Raw genomic sequence first — 26458 nt, 5'->3', positions numbered from 1 at the left:
ATATAATGTATCAACTCAAATAGTCATTCAAGTGATGTCCACCAGGGTGCTCCTTGTCGTCCGTCATGGCGCTCATATTGCCAGGGAAGGCAACGTAACATGACGTCACTTGCAAAGGGTCAATAGTTAGATATTTTAAATGGTGTTATGATCAGAAAAGAAGTGACGTAAATAACTTGGAAGAGAAATGAAAACCGCATAGCTGAAAACGGCATCAGGTGTGTGAAGGGAACGTTGCCTTTGGAGTTCTGCAGCAAAAAGCCAAAGGCGTCGATTTTCTTACGCAGTTAGAGTCACATCTGCGAAGGGCTTAAAAGAAAGTAAACTCCAAATTTGTAACTTTATTTTTAAGTACAGTGGGACCTCGCTACTTCGCGGTACGACGTTCGCGGCTTCAGAGCTTCCCGGTCTGTAATGGTTAAAAAAGTTAAAAAAAAAAAAAAAATGTTTTTGAAGGGTCGTCGGTATCGGTACTTCGCAGATTTTAACTTTTTGCGGGTTTTTTTCGGCAGAACGTCAGCGGACGCGGGATAAGGCGGCCGGTGTTGTGCCCAAATCCGACTCTTGTGCAAACCCCCCCTCTCGTGTGAACGCGCATTCTAGCGCTTCCAACAAAAGCGAACGTATTTAATTTAAAGAAAAAAAAGTTGTTGTTTTTTTTGAAGGTGCGCGGCTTTTTCGCGGATTTTCACTTATCGTGGGTGGTTTTGGTCCCCATTAACCGCGATAACCGAGGTCTTACTGTATTGTGCTTTGTCATCCAGCTTACAGTAGGAACCTACCCAACATATTCTAATCACAGATGACAAAGGATCTTATTTAATAACAACACATTTATTTGCAAACAATGGGGGGAAATATGTTCATGTTTGACATTGAATGAGTTATCTGGTTTATTTTCACATTTGAGTAAACATAGCTTCCCACCTGAACCAACTCACCAAGCTATACAAACTCAATTCTGCCCTCTTGCGGCCAGGGATGCATTTGGTTTGCATTCATTTAAAATAGGTAGAAATGACCTGGACATGCTTTTTCTTTTTTACATACATAGAAATCTATGGCAGGCTGAATGAAATCATCCGACGGGCCGGATCTGGCCATTAGGCCATTTGTTTGACATGCTTGTTATATCTGGCCCATCTGCTCCTTGCAAAATAATAAAAAATAGCATCCATTAAAAATAGAAATAAACAGATCCACAGGAAAATGACACAAGCCTGGAATTTGATCTGATCAAACAAGTGTTCCAGTAAATAGAGGAGAAAAAAATAAAAGCCTTTTGCTAATTTTCCTTGAGTAAGACTTTCCGTAACAATGTGCTTATCAAGACAACATGATGTATGCTCTTTTCTCGTTAGGGGTGAGCAAACAGATTGGAAAAGCAGCATCTGCCATGATGAGACTATCTGAGAGAGTGTGGGGAATCCCAAGCTCACCACAAACACCAAGGTATCTGTGTGCAATGCTTGTGTCTTGAGATCCTTACTCTACGGCAGTGAGACTTGGACCACCAACACCCGTCAGGAGCGACACCTCAATAGCTTCCACATGCGCAGCTTGCGACGCATCCTGAGCATCTCGTGGCAGGAAAGAGTTCCCAATGCTGACGTACTTGAAAGAGCAAACTCCCAAAGCATGTTTGCGATGCTGTCACAAAGGCGCTTCGTTGGCTTGGCCATGTTCGTCAGATGGATGACGGACGCCTCTCAAAGGATCTCCTCTACGGCGAACTCGCATCAGGCTCCGACCAGTTGGCCGCCCAATGCTGCGTTTCAAGGATGTGTGAAAAAGGGACATGACAGCAGCTGAGATCGACCCAAACTCATGGGAAGCTGCTACTGCTACTGCAGCACCTGGATGCTGTCAGAACTGGATTGCGGAGGGTACAGGAGAAGAGGGACCATCAGTGGCAGGATGAAGGCCAATGGCAAAGAGAGGGAGCAACCTATGCACCTGCACCACTGAAAGCCTTTACATGCAAGCACAGCGACAAAGACTGTCATTCAAGAATCGGACTGTTCAGTCATATACGACGTTGCCCCGTATCAAACTGACATGGTGATTCTTCTGGCACAGTCCATTGTCTCTCGAGACAAAAGGAGACTGAAGAGAGACAACTGTTTCATAACATAGGTCAAGAGAGTCAAAGCAACAATGTAACAAAAATACAATTAAAACAAAATCATCAAGAAAACCTTCCATAAAACCAGAAATGCGGAAAATTAATCCGACATTGCAGAATAATAATGGAATGCTTCTTCGTGAATCAATTCATTTCAAATGTGAAACATTTATGTTTTATGATGGATGGTTTTACCTTCTGTTTCAATATAATCCATAGGAGTCAAACTCACGTCCCGCAGGCTACATCCGGCCCGGTGTACAATCATATCCGGCCCGTAAAATCTTTTTATATATATATCAACTATTCAGTAATGGCCTGGCTTACCGAAAATGTTCTTGCATCAGTCGGGTTAGCTGTAGCCTGACGAACGCGGCCACTTTTAAAACTCATAACTGACGAGCCTCACATCGGCCAGTTGAAAAACAAAACTGACAAGCACATTTAAAGTGAGCCTTTAGAGTCAGGAAGCGGGGCCGTTATGCCCAGGGGATGAACTTTAATCTGGGTCTTGAAATTGTCTTGTGACTTATTTAGGGGACAAAAAGGCAGGGCTAAAATAATCAAGGGGTTAGTTATCTTTTGCCATACCAGTTCTGGTGGATTCCTTGCCAGACTTTTAAATACTGCTTCAAGTTTTCTTCTTAAATCAGTCGTGAAAATGCTTTCCTTCTTCGGATATGCACTGTGTGAGTATTCACAACTGATATACATTTATTTCATGTATTTTGTTACCTACAACATTGAGAAACATTGTGCAGATCCAAAAAAGAGAGTGGATAAATTTAGATTATTGATCGCCTGCTGTGTTAATTGTCATAATGTGATATTTTTGCATCTATTTCTGTTAAGAAATAGAAGCTGTTTTGTCATTTTAAAGCAAAGTCATGACGAGACCAGTGTTTCTAAAGCTTTTCTCAACTACTTCCGAACCTTGCTTTTATTTTTAATGTTTTAATACTTACAGCCTTTTTATATTTTCTAAGAATAGACAACATTTGAGACACCATTATAAAAAGAAACCAAATGTATTTACATTTGTATTGTGCTAACAAATGACAATTGAAAAGGATCAAGGCAAAAATATTGGCCCCGATTGAGTTAATACTTTGTACAAACTCTTTGTGCTGTGGTCACAGCCAGATTTTGTGTGTATGTCTCTAAATGTTTTGCACATCTAGAAACTGAAGTATTTGCCCATTTTTCCTCATAAAACAACAAAAGTTCCTTGAGGTTTGATGGTGAGTGTTTGTGCGAAGCATTTTTCATATCAGACCTCAATTAAACACAACCCCTGATCTGAAACCAACATGCAGGCAAGGGAAAACTCAAAACTTTAACACGAGAAAATAAGAAACTTAGGGGAAAGAAGGTGCCTCTCAAGTGCTATACTCTTGTCCCGACGGATCGCCACCTTATCGTGGTGGGGCACTCTGCGCGTCTCCATGACCCCTAGAGCTATGTCGGCTGGAGTCTCGTACTCCTGGTAGGGTTACCCAAGCCGAACAGATCGAAGGGTAGAGTCCAGACTAAGAGTGATCCCAAAAGCTGGTGGCGGCACGCTTTGAGGCGGTTTCCTGGATCCCGTTAGCCGCCTGCAGTTGTAGAAAGATGCCGGTCGTCTAGGGTCTCCCTTAGGGTGGTCCTTATTTTTCGACTTTTAAAATTTCATGCTCTGACCCCTTGAATATGTTCCAATATATACAAAACGTAATTAGGCAAAGTTTCATCAAAATCAAAGGATATTTAGAGGTCGCTCAAGGCCTCTGAAATTTTGGTATGAAAAATAAGGATTTTTCGCACATTATATCAGACCTAGTGTACAAAGTTACTTGTAACTTTACTTGTGTTACAATTATAAGCAATGGACTGAAATTGGATGTTCTAAAACGCCGTACACATAGGGTTAAGATTTCAGTTTTTTTCTCGAAAATTGCCAAAATTTTACCATTTTGGGAAACTTCAAAGTCGTTGAGCTACCTCTAAATATTATCCAAATTGTTCAAAATTGCACACAGTGTGTTTTTATCGATATAAGAACATATGCGGGGGGTCAGAGCCCAATATTTCAAAAAAAAAAAATTTCGACCCCCATTAAGGACCACCCTAGTCTCCCTTGCCACTGGAACCATCTTCTTTACAATCAAGATAGTGGCGTTGGGGAAAGCGCACCCCTTACGCCACTTTAAAAACCATCATTGCGCAGGTATCCTCTTTTACCTGAGTCTCCGACCACAATCAAGGATCGGACTGTTCAAACATCAGCAGACTCACAAATAAAAGAAGATGGTCATTATCGAATCGATGGACAACCCCAACACAAACTCTTTTCCAGGATGACCAGACTGCAATGGATTTTGCATTGGTTAACAATATGAAAAACTTGTGATTAAGGGCTATACAAATACAGGGAGTGCAGAATTATTAGGCAAGTTGTATTTTTGAGGATTAATTTTATTATTGAACAACAACCATGTTCTTAATGAACCCAAAAGTCTCATTAATATCAAAGCTGAATATTTTGGAAGTTGGAGTGGGGCTTTTTTAGTTTTAGCTATTTTAGGAGGATATCTGTGTGTGCAGGTGACTATTACTGTGCATAATTATTAGGCAACTTAACAAAAAACAAATGTATACCCATTTCAATTATTTATTTTCATCAGGGAAACCAATATAACAGCTCAACATTCACAAATATACATTTCTGACATTCAAAAACAAAACAAAAACAAATCAGTGACCAATATAGCCACCTTTCTTTGCAAGGACACTCAAAAGCCTGCCGTCCATGGATTCTGTCAGTGCTTTGATCTGTTCACGATCAACATTGCGTGCAGCAGCAACCACAGCTTCCCAGACACTGTTCAGAGAGGTGTACTGTTTTCCCTCCTTGTAAATCTCACATTTGATGAGGGACCACAGGTTCTCTATGGGGTTCAGATCAGGTGAACAAGGAGGCCATGTCATTAGTTTTTCTTCTTTTAGACCCTTTCTTGCCAGCCACGCTGTGGAGTACTTGGATTCGTGTGATGGAGCGTTGTCCTGCATGAAAATCATGTTTTTCTTGAAGGATGCGGACTTCTTCCTGTACCACTGCTTGAAGAAGGTGTCTTCCAGAAACTGGCAGTAGGACTGGGAGTTGAACTTGAGTCCATCCTCAACCCGAAAAGGCCCCACAAGCTCATCTTTGATGATACCAGCCCATACCAGTACCCCACCTCCACCTTGCTGGCGTCTGAGGCGGACTGGAGCTCTCTGCCCTTTACCGATCCAGCCACGGGCCCATCCATCTGGCCCATCAAGACTCACTCTCATTTCATCAGTCCATAAAACCTTAGAAAAATCCGTCTTGAGATTTTTCTTGGCCCAGTCTTGACGTTTCAGCTTGTGTGTCTTGTTCAGTGGTGGTCGTTTTTCAGCCTTTCTTACCTTGGCCATGTCTCTGAGTATTGCACACCTTGTGCTTTTGGGCACTCCAGTGATGTTGCAGCTCTGAAATATGGCAAAACTGGTGGCAAGTGGCATCTTGGCAGCTGTACGCTTGACTTTTCTCAGTTCACGGGCAGTTATTTTGCGCCTTGGTTTTTCTACACGCTTCTTGCGACCCTGTTGACTATTTTGAATGTAACGCTCGATTGTTCGATGATCACGCTTCAGAAGCTTGGCAATTTTAAGAGTGCTGCATCCCTCTGCAAGATATCTCACTATTTTTGACTTTTCAGAGCCTGTCAAGTCCCTCTTATGACCCATTTTGCCAAAGGAAAGGAAGTTGCCTAATAATTATGCACACCTGATATAGGGTGTTGATGTCATTAGACCACACCCCTTCTCATTACAGAGATGCACATCACCTGATATGCTTAATTGGTAGTAGGCTTTCGAGCCTATACAGCTTGGAGTAAGACAACATGCATAAAGAGGATGATGTGGTCAAAATACTCATTTGCCTAATAATTCTGCACTCCCTGTAAAGGTGACTTGACTTGACCACAAATCCTCTATAGGATTGAGGTCTTGAGTTTGACTTGGCCGTCCTAACACCTCCATATGAATAATTTCAAACCATTCCACTGTCAATTTTGCTGTATTTTTAGCGTAGTCGTCCTGTCTTAAGGTGAAGCCGCTCCCCATTTTTTGGTCCCTTGCAGACTTTCTGCAGAATCGTCCGTTATTGGTTCCACGTTGAATCTTAGAAGATATTTTCAGTTTTTGAGCTTTAAGTTTGAAGCCTGAAATACGGCAATATAACAAAGTACTTTTCGCTTGACATTATGCTTGCATGACTTTCTGACAAGAACTACAAATTCTTTTGTGCTTTTAAAACAAAGCACTAGTATTATGAGATTGTGTTTTTCAACCTTTTCTTAAGCTTTTTACATTTCTAATCATACTTTTAATGCATTAATACGTATCCCATTTTGGTTTTACATAAAAACTTAAAAATAGCAAAATTACATGACATCAGTCTGACAAGATCGCATACCTGTCAACTTCCACGGCTCCGTGCCCTTACAAAATACAAAATAATCTTACACCATATTTTTTTTCAAACGTGTGTGTCTTGTTTTCTGTGTTGTTGCCTTCTCTAACCATTACAATGAGTAAAACTGCCAATGGGACTATGGTTTTTTTATGCAGTGTAGCGAAGCAAGTGGTGTGATACCTCCACGATGTACGCAAACATATTTCAGTCCATCAAATGTGACTAAACAGTTTTCTGTTTTCCAGTGTTGACAGCAACCTGTTTTCTCTTCGATGCAGGTGACTATCTACTATATCTCTCAGATAGGACGCTCACAATAATGTAGTGAAATAACATTTAAGCTAGGGTGGTCCTTATTTTTCGACTTTTAAAATTTCATGCTCTGACCCCTTGAATATGTTCCAATATATACAAAACGTAATTAGGCAAAGTTTCATCAAAATCAAAGGATATTTAGAGGCCGCTCAAGGCCTCTGAAATTTTGGTATGAAAAATAAGGATTTTTCGCACATTATATCAGACCTAGTGTACAAAGTTACTTGTAACTTTACTTGTGTTACAATTATAAGCAATGGACTGAAATTGGATGTTCTAAAACGCCGTACACATAGGGTTAAGATTTCCGTTTTTTTCTCGAAAATTGCCAAAATTTTACCATTTTGGGAAATTTCAAAGTCGTTGAGCTACCTCTAAATATTATCCAAATTGTTCAAAATTGCACACAGTGTGTTTTTATCGATATAAGAACATATGCGGGGGGTCAGAGCCCAATATTTCAAAAAAAAAAATTTCGACCCCCATTAAGGACCACCCTAATTTAAGCCCTTTAGTGTTACCTGTAGTGTTCCGCAGGGTTCAGTCCTTGGCCCCCTTCTTTTCAGCATCTACATGATTCCTTTAGGACCTTTAGTTTAGGTGATATTATTCGAAAGTATGATATCAGTTTCCACTGTTATGCAGATGACACTCAACTATATCTTCCCATGGAGGAATCTGCGACGGTAAAATGTGGAAATTTGGAGGCCTGCCTTAGGGGCCGGTCACACAGCCGTTTGCGGCTGAATCACGGCTAAAATTTTGCGTTTTTGTTTTTCCCGTGGTTGCCCGCGATGGAAAATGCACAAAATTGGCCAACCCGCTGTTCATCGTTGGTATGCCCGCAAAACAGACGCCGGCGACTGTTCCGCTTCCTCATCGCGTCATTTCCGCGTCATTTTCTCGTGTGGACCACGGGTATAAAAGCTCCCGAGCCGGTGTTGTGCCCAAATCCGACTCCTACGCAACCACCCCACCCCCACCCCCCTCGCGTGAACGCGCATTCTGCTGCGATCGCTTTTGTTGGAAGCGTGCATTGACGTTGGTGACTTTTTCATCCGCGTTAACAAACGCATTTTGTAGAATACGATCGCACTTTATTGTTTAAATAAACACGTTATATAGACTAGGATCTCCCAATTGTTATAATTAGCTCGCTTTATTGTTTTAATAAGCGTTTTATATAGAATACGATCGCTTTTGTTGGAAGCGCAGCAGAATGCGCGTTAAACGCAAGGGGGGGAGGATTTTATATACGGTGTGCATTACCGTTTGAGTACGGTCACAACAAAAACATTACATTCCCAACAAATGCAAGACAAAGTGGTTTTGGTTATATGTTCGCCATTACATTCCCTAAAAGTGAGATAAAACGAGGTAAAAGTGGTTGTAGTAGCGAGGGGATGCAAATCTCGGCAGGGATGTATTTCTTGGCATAACCCCGGGCTGTAGAAATCATAACCGCTCAAGACACAGTCCCGTGAAGATCAAGATTTCAAGCTATGGCATCATTTCTATTTTATTATCTTGAAAAGAAATGTCAAGAAATAAAAATGGATTAAGACGAGGTCACTATGCTGACGGGGGATCCATGTTCACCAGGTCTCGAGCACAACTGACGTGTGCTCGGCAAATCGCGCTGTATATACGCGGAGAAAAGCGTTTGACTGTCACTTTGCGTAACACGCTAATTTCACGTAATAACACCGCGATACAGGCACAGAACATGCTATTACCATGCTCCACCCATGATTACCCGCTGAAATTTCCCATCCTACCCATGTGTAACCACGCCCTGGCCGCGGCCATAGCACGTCATTTCCGCGTCATTACCTCGTGTTGACCACGTGTGCGGCACGCGGTTTAACACATGCTCAAACTTTTGAGCAGCTCAAAACTTTTTCGCGCGGCCAACCGCGTGTGAATTTCCGACCGCGAGTAAAGCACTGCTGTATCTCGTCTATATGGCAGTCTCAAAACGTCCAACAGCGCCCAACAGCGTCTGCTTCACGGACAGAAATTTGTGGCCCTGGTTCAGCCTCGATACGCTCGTGAAAGGCTGAGTACCCGCGCTCTTAAGAATTGAGCAGCGCAAAACTTATTCGCGCTGCCACCCGCGCGTGAATTTCCGACCGCGTGTTAAGCACTGCTGTATCTCGTTTGAATGGCGATCTCAAAATCAAGAGCCTTCAACTGGTACAAAATGCTGCAGCAAGACTTTTAACTAAGACAAGAAAATTTGAGCACATTACCCCGATTTTAGCTAACCAGCATTGGCTCCCTGTTAGCTTAGGATGTGATTTTAAGGTTCTGTCAGTAGTATACAAAATCATGCATGGACTTGCTCCCTCATATCAGATTTAATTCTCCTTATGTTTCAGTCCGGAGCCTTTGCTCTGAAAACGCTGGTCTACTAGAGATGCCAAGAGCCAAGAAGAGATGCACAGGTTGGAGAGCGTTCTCCATTTTGGCCCCGGTGCTGTGGAATGTTCTTCCCTCTGAGATTCGATCTGCAACCTTAGTTGAAATGTTTAAATCTAAACTTAAAACACACTTCTATTCTATAGCATATGAATAACCTATATTTTATTTTGACAATATCTGTGTATTATTTGCCTTCATGTAGGTTTTAGATCAGGTGATGGTGTCATAATAGTCTGTGGTTGACATGACATGGCGGCGCATGGATGCATGCATGCGGCTAGTTGCTCTCCAGCTAATCTTCTATTTATTGCCGTTCTCTTGTCTTTTTTGCCTTCACTTTTGGACACATGTGTGGCCAAAAACACTTAGAGTAGGGACGAACTTATTTGGTTGGGTGGGCGTCTAAATTTCGACTTTTCGGCACTTTTTATACCGCCTATGATATACCGAGCGAACTTCAAAGAGATCCAGCATCCTTTTGGACGGCTATTCTTCCTAATAAGCGACGACAACGGCGCCGTAAGGACAGAAAACAGAAGCGTGGTTGCCGTGCAGGTAGATGTGTGAAGCGTACGAAGTCTAAGGAGCAAGATGGAAGCGAGGATGTAACTAATTCCACCATTCATTCCTCGCCGGACAACCGAAGCTTTACACTCGCGCACACGAAAAGCCACAAACGCAGCCGTGGCATCTTTTGAGGATCTCGACAAAGACTACAAAGAGTTCAGCTAAGTCAAACGATTCAGCAAAGCTAAAATTTGGTCCGTTAAATATTAGATCGCTTGCTCCAAAAGCTTTACTTGTTGATAACATTATTCGTGATTATAAACTTAACTGTATGGGTCTTTGGGAAAGGTGGTTACGCCCGGATGAGTATTTAGCGCTAAATTATGCTTCTCCCCCAGACTACGAGAGTAGCCATATAGCACGCACGTTGAAAAGGGGTGGCGGTGTTGCGCTTATTTCTGAAAAATCGCTCAAATTTAATCCTCGTACCTCTAATAATAACAAGGCGTTTGAGGCTCTTGTGATGCGGTCCTCTCTATTGTCAATTGATGTAATAACTATCTATCGTGCACCTGGGCCACACACAACTTTCTTAGACGAATTTGCTGAACTTTTGTCTGAACTAGTAACCTATGCAGACAAAATTATAATTATGGGAGACTTTAACATTCATATGAACTCCCCACACAGTTCACTTACTATTGCGTTTAGGTCTCTAATTGATGCATTTGGTTTTAATCAACTGGTTGATTTGCCAACCCATAAAAATGGGAACACGCTACACTTGATTCTGACTCGAGGAGTTTTAACCTCAAACATTATGGTGTTACCGTGTACTACTGTTATCTCGGATCATTATTTAGTTACATTTGAGGTGCTAGCTAAATGTAGTGTTAAAAAAGCTGAAGGATTTAGCGGACGCAATATAAGCACTGGCACAGTTTCTGAGCTCTTTGAACTCCTTCCTGGAGCAGTTGCGTCCTTTCCTTCATACAATGGCTCGATTGACTCACTCATGAATTAGTTCAATACCACCATGACTAGTGTCCTGGATTCAATAGCGCCCATAAAGCTAAAATCACGTCCTAAAAAAAGCACGCCTTGGTTCACTGATGAAACTAAAACCCTTAAACAAGAATGCAGGAAATTGGAAAGAAAATGGCACACTACCAAGCTTGAGGTTTTCCATCAAACCTGGTGTGACAGCTTCTCATCTCATCTCATTAGCCGTACCGCTTATCCTCATTAGGGTCGCGGGGGGGCTGGAGCCCATCCCAGCCATCTTCGGGCAGTGGGCAGGGGACACCCTGAACTGGTTGCCAGCCAATCGCAGGGCACACGGGGACAGACTACTCTTTCGCTCATTCACACCTAGGGACAATTTGGACCGGCCAATTCACCTGAAATGCATGTTTTTGGAATGTGGGAGGAAACCGGAGTGCCCGGAGGAAACCCACGCAAGCACGGGGAGAACATACAAACTCCGCACAGAAAGTCTGGAGCTGGATTTGAACCCACGACAGGTTCCCATGACATGAACTGTGTCGCACAAGCGCTAACCATGTGCCGCCGTGCTGCCCGTGTGACAGCTTGTTAAAGTATAAAGCGGACCTTGCCTCTGCAAAATCGGCCTACCTTTCGAAGGTGATTGCGTCTCAAAAGAACAATCCCAAAGCCCTTTTTAGCACTGTAGCATCGCTTACAAGGCAACAGACTATCGCAGATAGTTCGACGCACTCTGCTCAGGACTTAATGGTCTTCTTTACTAAGAAGATTCGATGCATACAGGAAGAAATTGCTAAATAAATTTTTAATACCACACATATTAAAGGGCTGAAATCTACAGATGCACGACAGGGTGGCTGTCCTGGGAAAATGGCCCGTTTTAGTGAACTGTCACTTGATGATCTCAAACATATCACTCTCCTCAGGTGTAGTTCCAGCAGCTTTTAAGTCCTCCGCTATTAAACCCACACTGAAACGACCCAACCTTGATCTAGAAATTCTTAAGTAATTACAGACCTGTGTCAAACCTACCTTTCCTCTCTAAAGTACTTGAAAAAGTAGTGGCACAGCAGCTGAATGCTTTCATATCCGAGAATAACCTTTTTGAATCCATGCAATCAGGATTCAGGGCTAACCTCTCTACTGAGACAGCTCTGATCAATTAGACCCTGATCTATCCTTTGAAATGCATGTAAAGAAAATTACTAGAACCGCTTTCTTCCATCTTCGTAACATTGCTAAAATCCGTTCAATACTGTCTCAGTCTGATGCGGAAACAATAATTCATGCATTTGTTACCTCCCGTCTCGATTACTGTAATGCACTACTCTCCGGTCTCCCGAAGTCTAGAATCAAGTCTCTTCAGCTAGTACAAAATGCCGCAGCGAGGCTTTTAACTAGGACAAAAAAGTACGATCACATAACACCGATTTTGGCTAACCTGCATTGGCTCCCAGTTAGCCAAAGATGTGACTTCAAGGTTCTCTTAGTATTGTACAAAATCATACATGGACTCGCTCCCTCTTATCTTTCAGATCTGATCTGCCCCTATGTCCCGGTCGGTAATTCCGAGAGCAAAGAAGTGTTCTGTTGGTTCGAGAGCGTTCTCCATCCGGGCACCGGTGCTGTGGAATGCTCTTCCCCCTGAGATCCGATCTGCAACCTCAGTGGAAATGTTTAAATCTAAACATAAAACTCACTTCTACTCCATAGCATATGAATAACCAACTCTTCTTGTCGGCTGAAAAATAGTCTGTGTAATACAGTGTAATAATCTGTGAAGCCCTTTGAGACTCTTCGTGATTTAAGGCTATACAAATAAAAATGACTTGACTTGACTTGGTTTGCATTAATCTGTGGTCTGCAGCCCTTTGGGACTCCTTGTAATTAAGGGCTATACAAATAAACATGACTTGACTATCGAATTTCCGTTGTAGCAAAACGTATGCTTTCCTAAACAATACTTTGTTTTAACAGCTGTCAACTGTGAGGAGAAAGTAACCACCTGCGATACAGACCCTTTGGCTGTTCATCTCTTAAATTGCGGTAAAGCTTCAACCTGACTGACATAACATTGACTTGCTTTATTTTTTGAAGAGATCTTTGCATTGATAGCCTGCCACAAAAGTACAGTTTATTCTTCTATGTGACAGAATATGGAGTCATCAGTGTGAATGAGGCTCTATATGGCCGTTCAAGTGCAGAGGTTTGCAGTGAGGGAGTACCTCCTAACCAGGTGACAAATACTCAGTGTGCTCGGCAAGACACCGTGGATGAGCTAAGGATGATGTATGTATACAGTGTTTTCAAATTAAGAATATTTATTTTCATTGTCAAAGACCAACACAACGTCATTTAGACCACCCATTCGCTCAATAATTAAAATACAAAATCCACAGAACAAATATCCATAAAACCAAGACTCAAAAATAACGCGATATAAAATTTAAGGGTGCATGTGTAATAGTTGGCCATTACATGTCTGTGATTGATGTTGTGCAACCGAATATGGGTGCTGAAAAGCATAAGGATGAATACAAACCACAGGCACTCAAAATGGTCAAAACACAACATTATTTTCCCTCGCATTTTGCTGAGCCTTTGGCAAAGAAATGGGAGAGTTAAATAAAAAAGGAAATAAAATAAAGAACCAAAAAGGTAAAAAGAGGGAAAAATATGTTAAAAAATGAGACAGGGGAAAAAAGAAGAATATTTTAAAAAGGAAAAAGGGGAAACATCAAAAACAAAGGGGACAAAAGAAATAAAATAAAGAAAGAAAAATAATTAAAAAGGAAAGGGTAATGATCCCAGACCAGAACGACATTGCTTATTAACATCTTTTACAGGAAGTCAGGTAGGTTACTCCAGATGTGAAAACTGCCCAGATAAAGTCGACTCAACACTTTTGGTTTTGCTGATTCAGTTCCTTGCCAAGAAAGATATTCTACTCTTTCAGACCATAACAAGAAAGATCCCAATATTTCACTCAGATTAGTCATGAGCTGGAGTCTCCAAAACCAACTGTCAAATGCTTCTCCAATAAATGGATAAAACAGGTGGCTAATGCTTCTTAACTCAAATGCCTTGTTTAAACTAGTTGGTTGGTTGTATCCCTTGTAGGGGCACCATTTCCTGTGGTGTGTCTTGAGCAAGTGCAGCATGGTGGCAGCCATCCCTCTCCAGGCCTACACGTGTTTCCATCTGGTCTCGAACCAGTGACCTTTCGCTTTTAGGCGAATGAGCTAACCACTGCTGGGTCCAAGTAATCCAATATTCCGAAGGAATCCTCTGCGTTGACTTTTTCTTTGGATCATTCTACTAGCCTAATCTTAAAGTGTTTGGGCTACAAGCCCGTACAAAATAACCTCAAGAAATCATTTGAGTTTGCCGATATCTGCCTCCGAAGGGGAAGAGAAACACGTTGCGCAATTTCACACCATTTGGAATTACCCTCACAACCTAGGCAACGGCAGTGAGCAAAAGAGATTGGGCTAATGACGCACATAAAATTTCATCAATTTCAATCTCAGCACCTTAAAATTTATTTCCACCGCTCATCTTACCTCACACCTTTCACACAACAGGTTTATAGCCCAAGGTTTGCCAACCAATAATGTTAGTAATTAAACCATGATTGTGACTCTGGATCAGTTCAAATCAGTTCTGGATCAGTTCTTTGCATTCCTTTTTTGAAGTAAGACATAGTAGCAATTACCAACACGTTTGTAATACCTGGTGTCTCCTTTTACATTGCATTATTTGAAAACAGGAACTTGTTTTTTTGCTTCCTAGTTTAAAATATTGTCCCAATTTTTATTTCTATTTTTATCGAGGATGTTTGATGCATTTATATAGATTTTAATTGAATGCTCTCTTCTCAATGATAAACACTATATGCAACAATACTATACAAGAGACTTCAGAAAAATATCAAAAGACAGCCAGGATACCTTCGGGAATTATATTTACAAAGTAGTGCTTAGAGATTGTGCATTGTAACAGTAGTTCAAAAGACAATCAGTGCAATAATATTTAGCAGCAATAACAAAAAAAATTAAGCAGCAAGATATTTATCTTAAGTTTTACATCCTTGTTTAGTGTGGTGATAGCCCTTGGAAGAAACCGTTTCTGAGCCTGTTGGTCCTTGCTTTAAGGAGACTGTAGTGCCTACCAAAGAGGTGGTGGCAAACTTGAGAAGAATCTATAATGTTGATGGCTGTGATGCAGAATCGCAACTCCGCAATGTCCTCCTGACTGGGCTAAGGGCAGCCATCAGTCCTGTGTTGATTGATTTTAGTGATCAATAGGGATACCTGGTGCAAAATTCTCCTCGCTCAAAAAAAGAAAATATCTGACACCCCTCCCCAAAAAAACACTACTTTTACAAAAGCAAGAAATGTTTTTAAATCCCAACATATACTTCTCGTTCAAACCATAGTTAACAAATGCCCTTTGACCGTATGACTGTAATTTCTAGTTTCTGATCATTAAACTGCCACTTCAGGGAAGTTTATACTAAATTTAGCCACTTTTGGTAATACCTATATTTTACTCTAGTATCGCCAGATACTTGGTAACAGTATTTACACATCCTGTTTTCAATCTTCCTTTACCATTTGTGAAGTGCTCTTTAAGTTTGTGTTGGAACATGACTTTTTTCTGCTTGCTTAAAAAGAAAAAGCATAATTGCCAATAAATTAAAAGAAATTAATCGAGGAATATGTTTAATATTATTAAAGACAAGTAGATAGTGAATGCCTACCACATCAATATCAGAGTACATATTTTATCTAGGGCAGCACGGCAGCGCAGTGGTTAGCGCATGTGCGGCACAGTTCATGTCTTGGGAACCTCCTGCGTGAGTCCAAATCCAGCTCCAGACTTCCTGTGCGGAGTTTGTATGTTCTCCCCGTGCTTGTGTGGGTTTCCTCCGGTCACTCCGGTTTCCTCCCACATTCCAAATACATGCATTTCAGGTGAATTGGCCGGTCCAAATTGTCCCTAGGTATGAATGAGCGAGTGAGTTGTCTGTCCCCGTGTGCCCTGCGATTGGCTGGCAACCAGTTCAGGGTGTCCCCTGCCCACTGCCCGATGATTGCTGGGATGGGCTCCAGCACCCCTGCGACCCTACTGAGGATAAGCAAAGTAGCTAATGAGATGAGATATTTTATCTTTTTGTTCTATAAAACACGTTGTATTGAATACCTGTGTGTCGTCTGCTTTTCTCATTGTCTGCAGATGCAACGGCAAAAAAACGTGTTCCACCAATACGGGAGATTTCCGCTCACCTGATCCCTGTCCAGGCACTTTTAAATATTTGCAGACCAATTTCACCTGCCTTTCTGCAAGTATGTTTCTACTGTGAAATGTTACAATAACAATGAGTATCACCTCGTTTTTTCCCCTTCTGCTTAAACAGTTACCGTGGTGGCGTGCGAGTCATCTTTGGCACATTTGTTCTGCGGTGAGACGATTTCATTGCGGTTGTATTTTGTGTGCTTAATAAGATTGGTCGGCAACTACTGGGCAGCAGAGAAAAGAACAAAACCTTATTTTTTGCTCATACTGTTTTTAATTGTAAATACTGTACATGCATTGGTTTTTATCCCCCAAAAAACGGAGTGTGCGTTACACACAGGTTTTACTATAGGACAGCACTGCAATTGAGCAATGATTGATCAGTCAATCCAATATTGACTTTAGGGGATGTAATGGATATCAAACCCAATACACGACAATGGGAGCCCTGAAACCTAACTATTAGCCCACGTGATTGTGAAGAATGGGGAGTCTTCAGCCAAAAATCGTACAATGTGATACTGTGAGTAAAAATAGTGATAAAGATAAAATTGTAATGCCTTTTACAATGCTTTCTAGATCCCTAATTGATTGAACTTAATATTTGTTAATATTATTACTAATGTTAGGCCAGGGCATAAGCATATAGACAGACATTAAACCGGTCTGTGGTACAGAAAAAGTTGCCGACCAACTCTCAGAATTGACGTGTTACAATTTAATGACCAAGTTTCATTCTCTCACATTCATGCCAGTTAATGGACAAGTAATCACTGTCTATGGTGCCGACTACGGCCGCCGTGACCGGACCACGTGTAGCTACAAAAGACCTCCAAGCCAGGTCCAAAATGTCCTCTGCCTGAGCCCAACTGACATTGTTGCAGACAGGTACAGTTTCACTTTTAAAAAGAAAGAAACTGCAGTAATAAAGATTAGCAAGCGCGTATGGCATCATGTATACAACAAATGCAAAGGCGCTTTGTAAATCAGTTACTCCTACATGAACACAATTGAACTTCCTCGTGGAAGGCAGAAGATTTTAGCACTCCATGAAGTTCATCTTCCGTTTCTCCTAAGGTGCAATGGGGAAACCAGCTGCACGATTGCCGCAGACACCTCAGTGTTTGGAGACCCATGTAGCGGAACCTACAAGTACTTGGAGGTTGCTTATGCATGCCGGGGTAAGTCATTAGTATGTTTGTTGAACATAGCTTGCCGAAAACTGAACTCTGTACTTTTTGCAGATCCTTGGGCCACTGAAGCACCTCTGCATTTGAAGAAATGTGTGCGACATTCTTCATCTCTATTCTATTGAATCAGTTATTTCAAACTATAACCGAGGGCAGGATCTTGGTCCGTAAATTTATTTAATCTAGTCCAGCACAAAATCAGGTTAAAAAATAAATTTAAGTTATTTCATGTACAAAAAATAAAAATTTAAACAAAGTGTTGAATCTATATACCATGTACAGGTAAAAATGTATTCAATTGTTAATAGCATTTGGCACATTCGATATTTCACATGAAAATATTTTCCGCATCAATACACGTGATAAGAAAATATTCCTCAACCTCCATGATTCTAATAGGCTAAGTTATTAAAAGCATACTAAAAAGCTAAAATTGAGTTTTACTGACCCTACCCAATTGAATACAGAAAGTCTGAATTCAGCCCCAAAGGCAAACAGTTTGTCATCAGTCTTAAAATGGTTTTGGTCGAACTAATTGAGAGCAATTGTTTTCAATAAATATACCAATGCAAGTTACTGTGATTATATCAATGCAGCTCGTCACAATATGCAGAGATACAAAAGACCCAAAGAAAGCTACATAGATATTACCACCACCACATACATTGGACCCAGTTAGAGAACTGGAAATTACAAGTTTTCAGATTTGTGAACAAACTAGAGTCTAGTTTGTTCACAAATTGACTAGACCCAATTGCCTTTATAGAATTTATTTGAAGAGTACAAAATGCTTTAAATGCAGTCAGATTGTTTTGTTATCACAAAAAGTTCATTCTGGAATGGCCTTCATTTGCCTACAGATCATAAAACCCTGCAATTAGTTAATGCTCACTAATTTTACCAAGGCGATGCTAGAATATGGTTGATATTGGTAAAATGTTAATGAGAAACACCTTAGTCAATCATTTCTGGAGACATGAAGGATTTCAGTGACCTAATTAATGAACTTTATGCAGTGACAAAAATTGTACTTTTTACACATTAGAAAATAGAATTGCGGTTTAATTAGTTTTCACTTTATTAAAAAAAAAAAAAAACTAATGTTGACTTAAGACCAAGTGTTCCATACACATGAGAATACAAGACATTAGCCTTTTCCACAAACATTACATGAATTTGTAGCCAGAATGCCTTGATGTTACTCTACATCTGGTTAGTTGGCCATTGGGCGGCTAGGAAGAAAAGATTTAGCTTAAATTTTACCTACCTTCGTTTGGATATAGAAGGTTATAAAGCTGCAATTGCCTGACCTGCCATGTTGACATTTTAGACCAGAGTAGCTCAGCTTAAACCATCAGAATTACCATATTTGTGGCAACAAGTACAATGCATTAGGTATTTTCCATAATTTCATCTGAACATTAAAATATCATCCCCAAATAAAGACATTTTAAGAGTAATAACCTTCACACAAGTTCTCAAATATTGGAGGGATTTTTTTATTTTGATGCATTTCATGTATTCAGTCATTCAAGTTGATTTGATGGACTTCAGTTAATGGAAAGCAGGATCTGAAAGACAAATTAGATGCACCACCTTGAACATTAACTAGATGTTAGAAGTGACATGGTCATTTACAGATATAAATCTGTTTCAAAAAACCACACTACCAATACTTTTACTCAATGGGTAAATTTGATTAACAGTTAAGTGGTGATTCAATTAAACACATTTTCCACACTGTTGCAAATAAGTACATACATTGGCATGTGTATGAAACCTCCAGGTACTTGTAGATGTATTTGCAAGGATCTCCAAACACTGCATTGGTGGCTGAGATGGCACAGCTGGTTTTTTTGTTGCACCTATGAATGGAAAAGGGCCTTAGTACCACAATAGTACCCACAACTGCCCAAGAACACGATACTTACATTTGAGCAACAACACCAATGGCTGATTGTTGGCATTCAACATTGCTGATCTCTTTAGGGGTCCTCCGATATGCGCATGTGTAATGGTCTGTGCGTCCATAGTCCGCCCTCAGGATTGAAATAGTTTGCCCCATACCTGCAAGAGGTAAAGTTCCCTTGAAATACCTCAACCATGAGGAAACTACAAAACTTTAGCCTTGCACTAGGCACTCTAGTTGTAGTGGTTTGGGGAAGATCTGTTAAGGCCCATTAAAGGGCTAGATATTCAATTTAAAGTAGTCAAAGACTTACCATTTTAACTATGTATTGCCATTTTGTATACAGCATTAAGTTTCCTTCCCAATAAATTTGATCAGAACTTAAGGGTAACAGGTTTGATTTGTGCTACTATAAACTGCGATTTTGACAATTAACTGACTCCTTATAAAAAGCTTGAGAAACTGACCGCAATGTTAGCATGGGCTTTGAAGGCACCATTAAATTATATAACATTTTAAGTGCCTGCATTCAGTAAATGGGCAATTGTAGTTTAAGCTTAAGTTATATTGTAATTGCTTAACAGTTTTAAAATTCATTTTAGAATTCTCTGGTGACATTTCCTAGCATTAAGTAATTAGCACATCCCCAGTAATTTGTGCATTTGTTGGCTCACCTTCCTCCCCCCAAAAAAATTAGTGTGGTGTTTGGACTGATGTTGCACATTTGTAACCAAATTGTGATGACATGCATTAAGTGACTCCATAATGCAATACCCTTTTTGCTGAAAGTGCTGCGCAGTGTTGGATAATATATAAATAGGCTCTTAGAAATCATGACAAAATGTACCATCAACTTTAAGGACACAGCAAACCTCACCTTTGAAAATAAAGGCAGTTTAGAAAGCCATCTTACCACAATACAAGTGTGCCACAGAGCCCTCACAAGCCACGACAGTAACTGTAGGAATAAAGATCAAACATCAGCAAAGGGATTCTACAACTACAGAATACAAAGGACATACTTGCAGGTAGGCAGGTGAAATTGGTCTGCAAGTATTTAAAGGTGCCAGGACAGGGATCTGGAGTTCGAAAGTCGTCAATGATTAGTTCACATGAACGCTTGCCGCTGCATCTGTAGACAAAGTTGCATGAACCAAAGAAAAGGTAGGGGAGAATCAGAAAGTTCAAGCCTCATCACCATTACATTAACCAGTCATGTACCTTGTCATAAGGTCCTCCTTGGTTTTTGGCCGAGCGCACTTTGTGTTGGCCAGATGATGTTTGGGTTTGCCCTCAGCGCAGACCAGTGGGCTCGAACGACCATACAATGAATTAGTTACTTTGATTACTCCATTGCCTGTAGTCAAAGACATTCATTAAAAGTGGTCAGCCCTCAGCAATAAGTGACTTCATGCATGGGTTTGCCCCTTAATCTTTCAGATACATTGAGAATCCCCTGCATCCAATTCGATGTTGTCTTGTCACACGAAGAGTGGTAATGTTTGTTTACATGTGCAGAAAGAATAGTATTTCATAAGGGTGTATTAGTTTACTAGATGTCAAGCAAACGTAAACAAGGGTCATAAAGCATAAGACTGGAAACCGAGAATCTTAAGTGACCAAAATGGATCATTTTTCCTCATTTAACAGCCTTTTCCGGAGAAATGCAGAAGAGTGAAATGGGGGGGGGGGGGGGTAATTGTGTAGCAGCATGATGGGCAACAATGTTGTGAGCTTTGTACTCATATTAAAGTGAAAATCATTTCCCTCTTAATTTGAGGGGAATAGTCCCAGCCACAAATATTTATGTTATATGACAATCTCCCTTACAACGCATTGTATAGAATTTACCGACATGAAATGCAAGACAAAATTAACATGAGCCTTAGATACTCATAATTAAGCTACATTTCTGCTAATCCAGTGATAAGCAGTCCGCATTCTCACCACCAAAGCTGCAATGAATTTTGAACCCCAATTCGGCCAAAACATTTAAGACCTGAATATTTGGAATTTAAAAAGGACAAACCCCCTAGAAAAAAAAAAAAAAAAAAAAAAAAAAATCAAAGGGCCAGACCAAATGTGGAGATGGACCATAGCCAGCATACAGGCCATAATTTGGCAGAGCGCCCATTTAACCATACCACATATCAAAACTATAGATAATTGGTTTCTTTTGAAGGAAGTAAGGCCCAGCCATATCCTTACCACAATATAAGCGATGAACTTGCCACTTGTTTGAATCGCAAGTGGTCACTTTCATTGCAGTATCAACAACTGCAAAAGGAAAACAAAAAGTTAGACACAGTATTACAGTATACAATATATTGGACCTGAAATTCGGTAGTCACCTGCAACATTGAGCAAACAGGTTGCAATCAGCACTAAAACAAGAAAAAGAAAATGGTTATAAACACTTAGCAGAACATCGTTTATTTTATGTTAAGGTTTAAAGCTGGAAAGTTTTTCTTCATTACTTGTATAGGTAAATTGCTCGCTAGTCAACATGGAAATCACAACACAACTTACATAATGCTGCTGTAATTGCAAAACAGGACTCCATCATGAATGCAATTAAATCGGTAGCACTAGCACAATTCACAAAGGCAGATCACTTGTATTTATAGTGAAAGCAAGGATCGCACCAATCAAACACACATGTGCAGCAGGCCCACAGCATGTCTTCAATTAACTTGATTATTAGGTGTATGGAAGCCCAAGAGTGTCATAAACAGGGTTGGGTAGGGTTACCTTAACTGGATTACTTTCAATTACTTTTGGATTACTCCAATACTAAATATGCTAATAAAAGACAAAAGAAACTAAATATGAATAAAATGACTAAATTTTGTGCAGGCTTGGGGAGTAACGGAATAGATGGAACGGCAAACATGATGTTGGCAAGCTGTTTGGATTTATTTTCATTTTGTTTCTGTCACATTTTATTATTTTATTTTGCCGGAGATCAAAGAGATCAAAGCCAGGAGAGAAAGCTTACCACGTGTTGTGAGTCATAATTTTATTCATATTTAGTTTCTTTTGTCTTTTATTAGAATATTTGGTATTGGAGTAATCCAAAAGTAATTGAAAGTAATCAAGTTAAAGTAACCCTACCCAACCCTGGTCATAAAACAAACATATTCGTACCTGTCAGTTTATATGTTGTTTTGTAAATTTCTTTTGATCATTTCAAATTATGTAGCTGTAAAAAAATGTTGTAATGTATCTTCGACAAGCTGCTTTACGGTCCTGCACAACTCAGACCCGCGCAAGGTGCATTCACATTCGGCTTTTTATTGGAATACTATAATGTTGTCATCACAATCGCATTTTGTGGATATTTCGTAATATAGTGGTCCGTACGTAAGTATACGATTTGAATATTTTCTTTTGGTTACCTTTACAGTGTTCAAATAGAAGTCAAATTCAGTAAACACACTTAATTCTTGAATTCTTGTCTGTTTTAGAATTGGACGTTGCATACATTATTGAGTATGTTGAAGTATACGTAGACGTTTATGTTGAATAGCTTCTGCTTGCTATGGTAACATTTTTAGTGTTTGTCACAAGTACTCCTATTAAAACATATTGAATCTGTTTTTTTAAAGGAGCCATTTTATTGATTTATTTATGGAACTTATTTTACTGAACTTATCTTGAGTTAATCTTGTATTTTTATCTTTTTGATAATCGTAATATTCTTTTATGCATATCTGCATATAGTTTCTTAGTTTTATTACGCTGGCAACTGTGTGGACAGCAAAGTCAGAATTTCATTGTGCAGGGAATTGAGGTTCCTTTCTGTGCACATGACAATAAACACTTTGAATCTTGAATCTTATTTCCAATCATTTAATTATTTTTAACTGAACCAACACATTTCTTGATCTATTTGGTTATTTGTTTAATATACATAAATAATTTGAATGTAAATATATATTTGAAATGCAGTCATTTTCAGGGGAAAGGTGTAAAGTCATCACTACAAAATTTATTTTTCCAAAAATATGAAAGCCACAAGCGATGGCATGGTATCACTCTACGATGTGATACTCGTTATTTCGGAACAAAATAGTTTTGCCCCAGTATCAGTATTTTCACATGCCGCAGCCCGTCAATGCTGGGGTCCGGCTCATCTCTGATGATGGTATGATGCTTTACGCAGAGAAACATGGCGACCAAATGTTGAAGGTGCTGTATCTGAATCAGATCAGGGGCGATCTCCTTGTACTGGTATCCGTGGAAACCAGTACTCTCTGTTTCATGTGAAAGAGCATACCCAAACCCCAAAAACCCATCCTGGAAACAGATAGGTGATGCCAGGCTGTCCTTGCCCAAGACAAACCACATGATGAGGCACCCCTACAATCCAGGTGGTTGTGGGATCCGTTATTAAGTCGTTTTCTTGTTGGATTTATTTCGCTTGCTCAATTAAACTCCAATCCAGATTTTCTTGGTCAGTGGTTCTCAACTTGTCTGACATCAGTACCCCAGTCCCACCTGGATTATAAAGCGCAACCCAAATTAAGAAAAAAAAAATCAGCTTCTAAAATGTATTGAATGAAAGCATTCCGCAGTTTAAACCGGGGAAAAAAAAGCAACTTTTTTAATCCAAAATGACTGCATTTTGAGTACTAGATGTTGCTGTAATGTGTAGTGCAACTGAAAACGAGTGCTGAAAAGCACAAGGAAGAACACTAATTACGGAGATCATTTTGCTAATCGTTTTTTTTTTGTTTTGTTTTGTTTTGTTTTGTTTTGTTTGTTTTTGCCAATCCTTTCACAAGGTTTTTGCATTTGGGGTACCCGTAGCAGTAAGATGCCAGACACTCATGTCAGCTCCATCTAGGTGAGCCTCATGTCAAATAAATACATTTCTTGGCCTACAAGCATTTAATAAAGGATGTTATAGTTGGTGTATTTTTGATCATAATTCATAGCCTAGATGGTAGTGTGCCCGCTTTGAGACTGGGAGGTCGCTGGTTCGCGCCTCGGCCGAGTCATACCTAATTGGTAAAATGGCGGCGCCCTCTGTTGGCTGCGGCTGCATCGGCTCGCTACAACGGGTCAGGTGTATCGACATTTCGTTCTGTGTACATTGTTACAAAGAATGACAATACAAAGGAAATTATTATTATTATTATTATAAATAACATTTGTATACCAACTTTATTGGTGTTTTTCTGTGGTATAAAATGGGAACGCAGATTTGCAGCGAATTATCGCCATCTACTGTTAAGGAGTTCAAATGACGCTCTGCTATTGTTTTTTTGTTTTTTTTTGTCAGTATTAGTTTGCCCAGGTAAAGGCCTGCTATTTTCTTAAAGCCCCAGTGTGTTGTATTTGACCAATTATTTATTTTTTATTTTTATGAATGTAATATTGGTTTTACCACTAGCAAGCATAAAATAATCCGAAATACGAGACAATAAAATCCATATCTCATATATTTTCCACTGCATATGGGTTTGGCCATGCATCAACATTTGTATACAAGCTTTATTAGTGTTTTTCTGTGGTATAAAATGGGAACTCAGATTTGCAGCGAATTATCGCCATCTACTGTTCAAATGACGCTAAGCTATTGTTTTTTTTTTTGTTTTGTTTTTTTTTCAGTATTAGTTTGCCCAGGTAAAGGCCTGCTATTTTTTTTAAAGCCCCAGTGTGTTGTATTTGACCACTACATGGCACTGTATTGTCTAATGCCAAACAGTGCCAAATACAGCAAGACGCCGGACAAACAAGACGGCGACTTTTAGGTAGGGATTCCGCAATGTCAGAAGATGGCCAAAGTCCGGCCATTTGCGGCCCGTGGTCAATTTTCATCCGGCCCCCATCCTCCGTCATCAAATCAATAACGCGTGGCCCGCATGTAGAATTAGGTACCGGTTACACATTGAGCAGCAGCGCCAGTTACCTGCGTGTTCTAAAGATGCCATCTAGCGGCACAAATAGGAACAGCAAATCAGTATGTGAGGCCCCCCATTTTTATAAAATGGCGGCAATTGACAAAATGAGAAAAGTTGTCTGCGAGGGCCGACGGTTCAAGGATGGGTGGAAATTGGATAATTTCTTCACTGAAATACGTAACAACTGTTTCTGCCTCATTTGTAAATAGACAGTGGCTGTTTTTAAAGAGTTCAATGTGAAACGACATTAGCAAACAAAACATGCTGACGCATATGACAGGATCACAGGTAATGAACGCAGCAAGAAACGGAAACATCTTGAAGCTCGAGAGTCAAACGAGAATGCCAAAAAGGCTAGTTACGAGGTAGCCGCGCTGATCGCAAAGCATTGCAAACCTTTCACCGAGGGTGAATTTATCAAAGACTTTGTGATGACAATTGTAAAAAATATCTGTGATGAGAAGCAGCAAGAGTATGCCAAAGTCTGCCTGGCACGTAACACCGGCGCGCAGGATTGAGGAGGTGTCATCGGACATCAAAAGAGTTAGAGGAAAGGAGTTTGACTTTTATTTCTCTAGCTTTTTTGGGGTCGAGGTATTTGTGTGAGAAGACATTCTCGGTTATGAATTTAAATAAGAGCCATGTGAGGACACGGCTATCGGACTCTCACTTACAAGACATCTTGCGCATCAATACTACTGCCATTGAGCCAGACCTGGCCTTTGTCCTGCACTCCAGATCTCAGTTTCACCCATCACACTAATGCGGACAAGTCATCATTTTTCATTGAGGGGGCTTACGTTTGTTTATTATTCTAGAGTGAAAGCCTGCAGGATTGGACTGTAAGGTACGCACAAAGCGCGCTACACCGCAAGTGCGCACATCACCACCGCGCGTCCTGTCCCCGGGTCGCCAAGCGAGAGGGAGAGAGAGGTGTGCCAATCAAAATTTATAGTTACTGTCATATTTTAAATGAGCCCTGCACTTGTTGATATGACAATTTCTCTGTTATTGTGTTTAAACATTCTGTAAATATTAAACTGCCACGGTGAGATTTTTTTTTCATGTTTCAAACGCAATTTGCACCCAAGAGTACAATTACTTCTCTTCAACTGTTACAAAAAAAGTTAATTAAAGTTGCCCCCCCTACTTTTTTAACACACCAAATCCGGCCCCCTTTGCAAAAAGTTTGGACACCCTTGCGCTATGTCAAAGTAAAACAAAATTCTCAACCTAAAAATAAACGCATAGTTTTTGTATTTTTCCCTGATATTTAAATCTTTTTTTTTTTTT

At 40.2% G+C, this 26458-nt stretch overlaps 2 protein-coding genes across 2 annotated transcripts in view; one reads left to right on the top strand and one right to left on the bottom strand.

Moving 5' to 3' along the window:
• The first annotated feature begins 2730 nt into the window (after window positions 1-2730).
• Window positions 2731-26458, top strand: part of LOC148369722 (uncharacterized) — a 44498-nt gene continuing 20770 nt past the window's right edge. Inside the window, exons 1-11 of the mRNA XM_088329826.1 lie at window positions 2731-2814; window positions 6854-6886; window positions 9305-9370; window positions 12837-12905; window positions 13013-13148; window positions 16098-16207; window positions 16279-16323; window positions 16913-17045; window positions 17235-17338; window positions 17402-17462; window positions 25446-25660. Coding sequence (XP_088185952.1) covers window positions 2787-2814; window positions 6854-6886; window positions 9305-9370; window positions 12837-12905; window positions 13013-13148; window positions 16098-16207; window positions 16279-16323; window positions 16913-17045; window positions 17235-17338; window positions 17402-17462; window positions 25446-25660 — 1000 coding nt within the window. The 5' untranslated portion in view covers window positions 2731-2786. The remainder of the gene's footprint in view (window positions 2815-6853; window positions 6887-9304; window positions 9371-12836; window positions 12906-13012; window positions 13149-16097; window positions 16208-16278; window positions 16324-16912; window positions 17046-17234; window positions 17339-17401; window positions 17463-25445; window positions 25661-26458) is intronic.
• On the bottom strand, window positions 18823-21907 carry LOC148369724 (L-rhamnose-binding lectin SML-like). Its single transcript, XM_088331882.1, has 9 exons — window positions 21786-21907; window positions 21608-21640; window positions 21465-21533; window positions 20478-20613; window positions 20279-20388; window positions 20170-20214; window positions 19279-19414; window positions 19109-19212; window positions 18823-18918 (listed from the first exon to the last, which is right to left on the bottom strand). The coding sequence occupies exons 1-9, from the start codon at window positions 21820-21822 to the stop codon at window positions 18902-18904; spliced, it is 687 nt and encodes a 228-aa protein (XP_088188008.1). The 5' UTR covers window positions 21823-21907; the 3' UTR covers window positions 18823-18901.

This window comes from Urocampus carinirostris, chromosome 3, assembly GCF_059441175.1.
Source record: "Urocampus carinirostris isolate Australia breed hairy pipefish chromosome 3, RoL_Ucar_1.0, whole genome shotgun sequence".
Lineage (NCBI taxonomy): Eukaryota > Metazoa > Chordata > Actinopteri > Syngnathiformes > Syngnathidae > Urocampus > Urocampus carinirostris.
The sequence above is the reverse complement of the archived record's forward strand: the minus strand, read 5'-3'. Positions and strand labels throughout refer to the sequence as shown.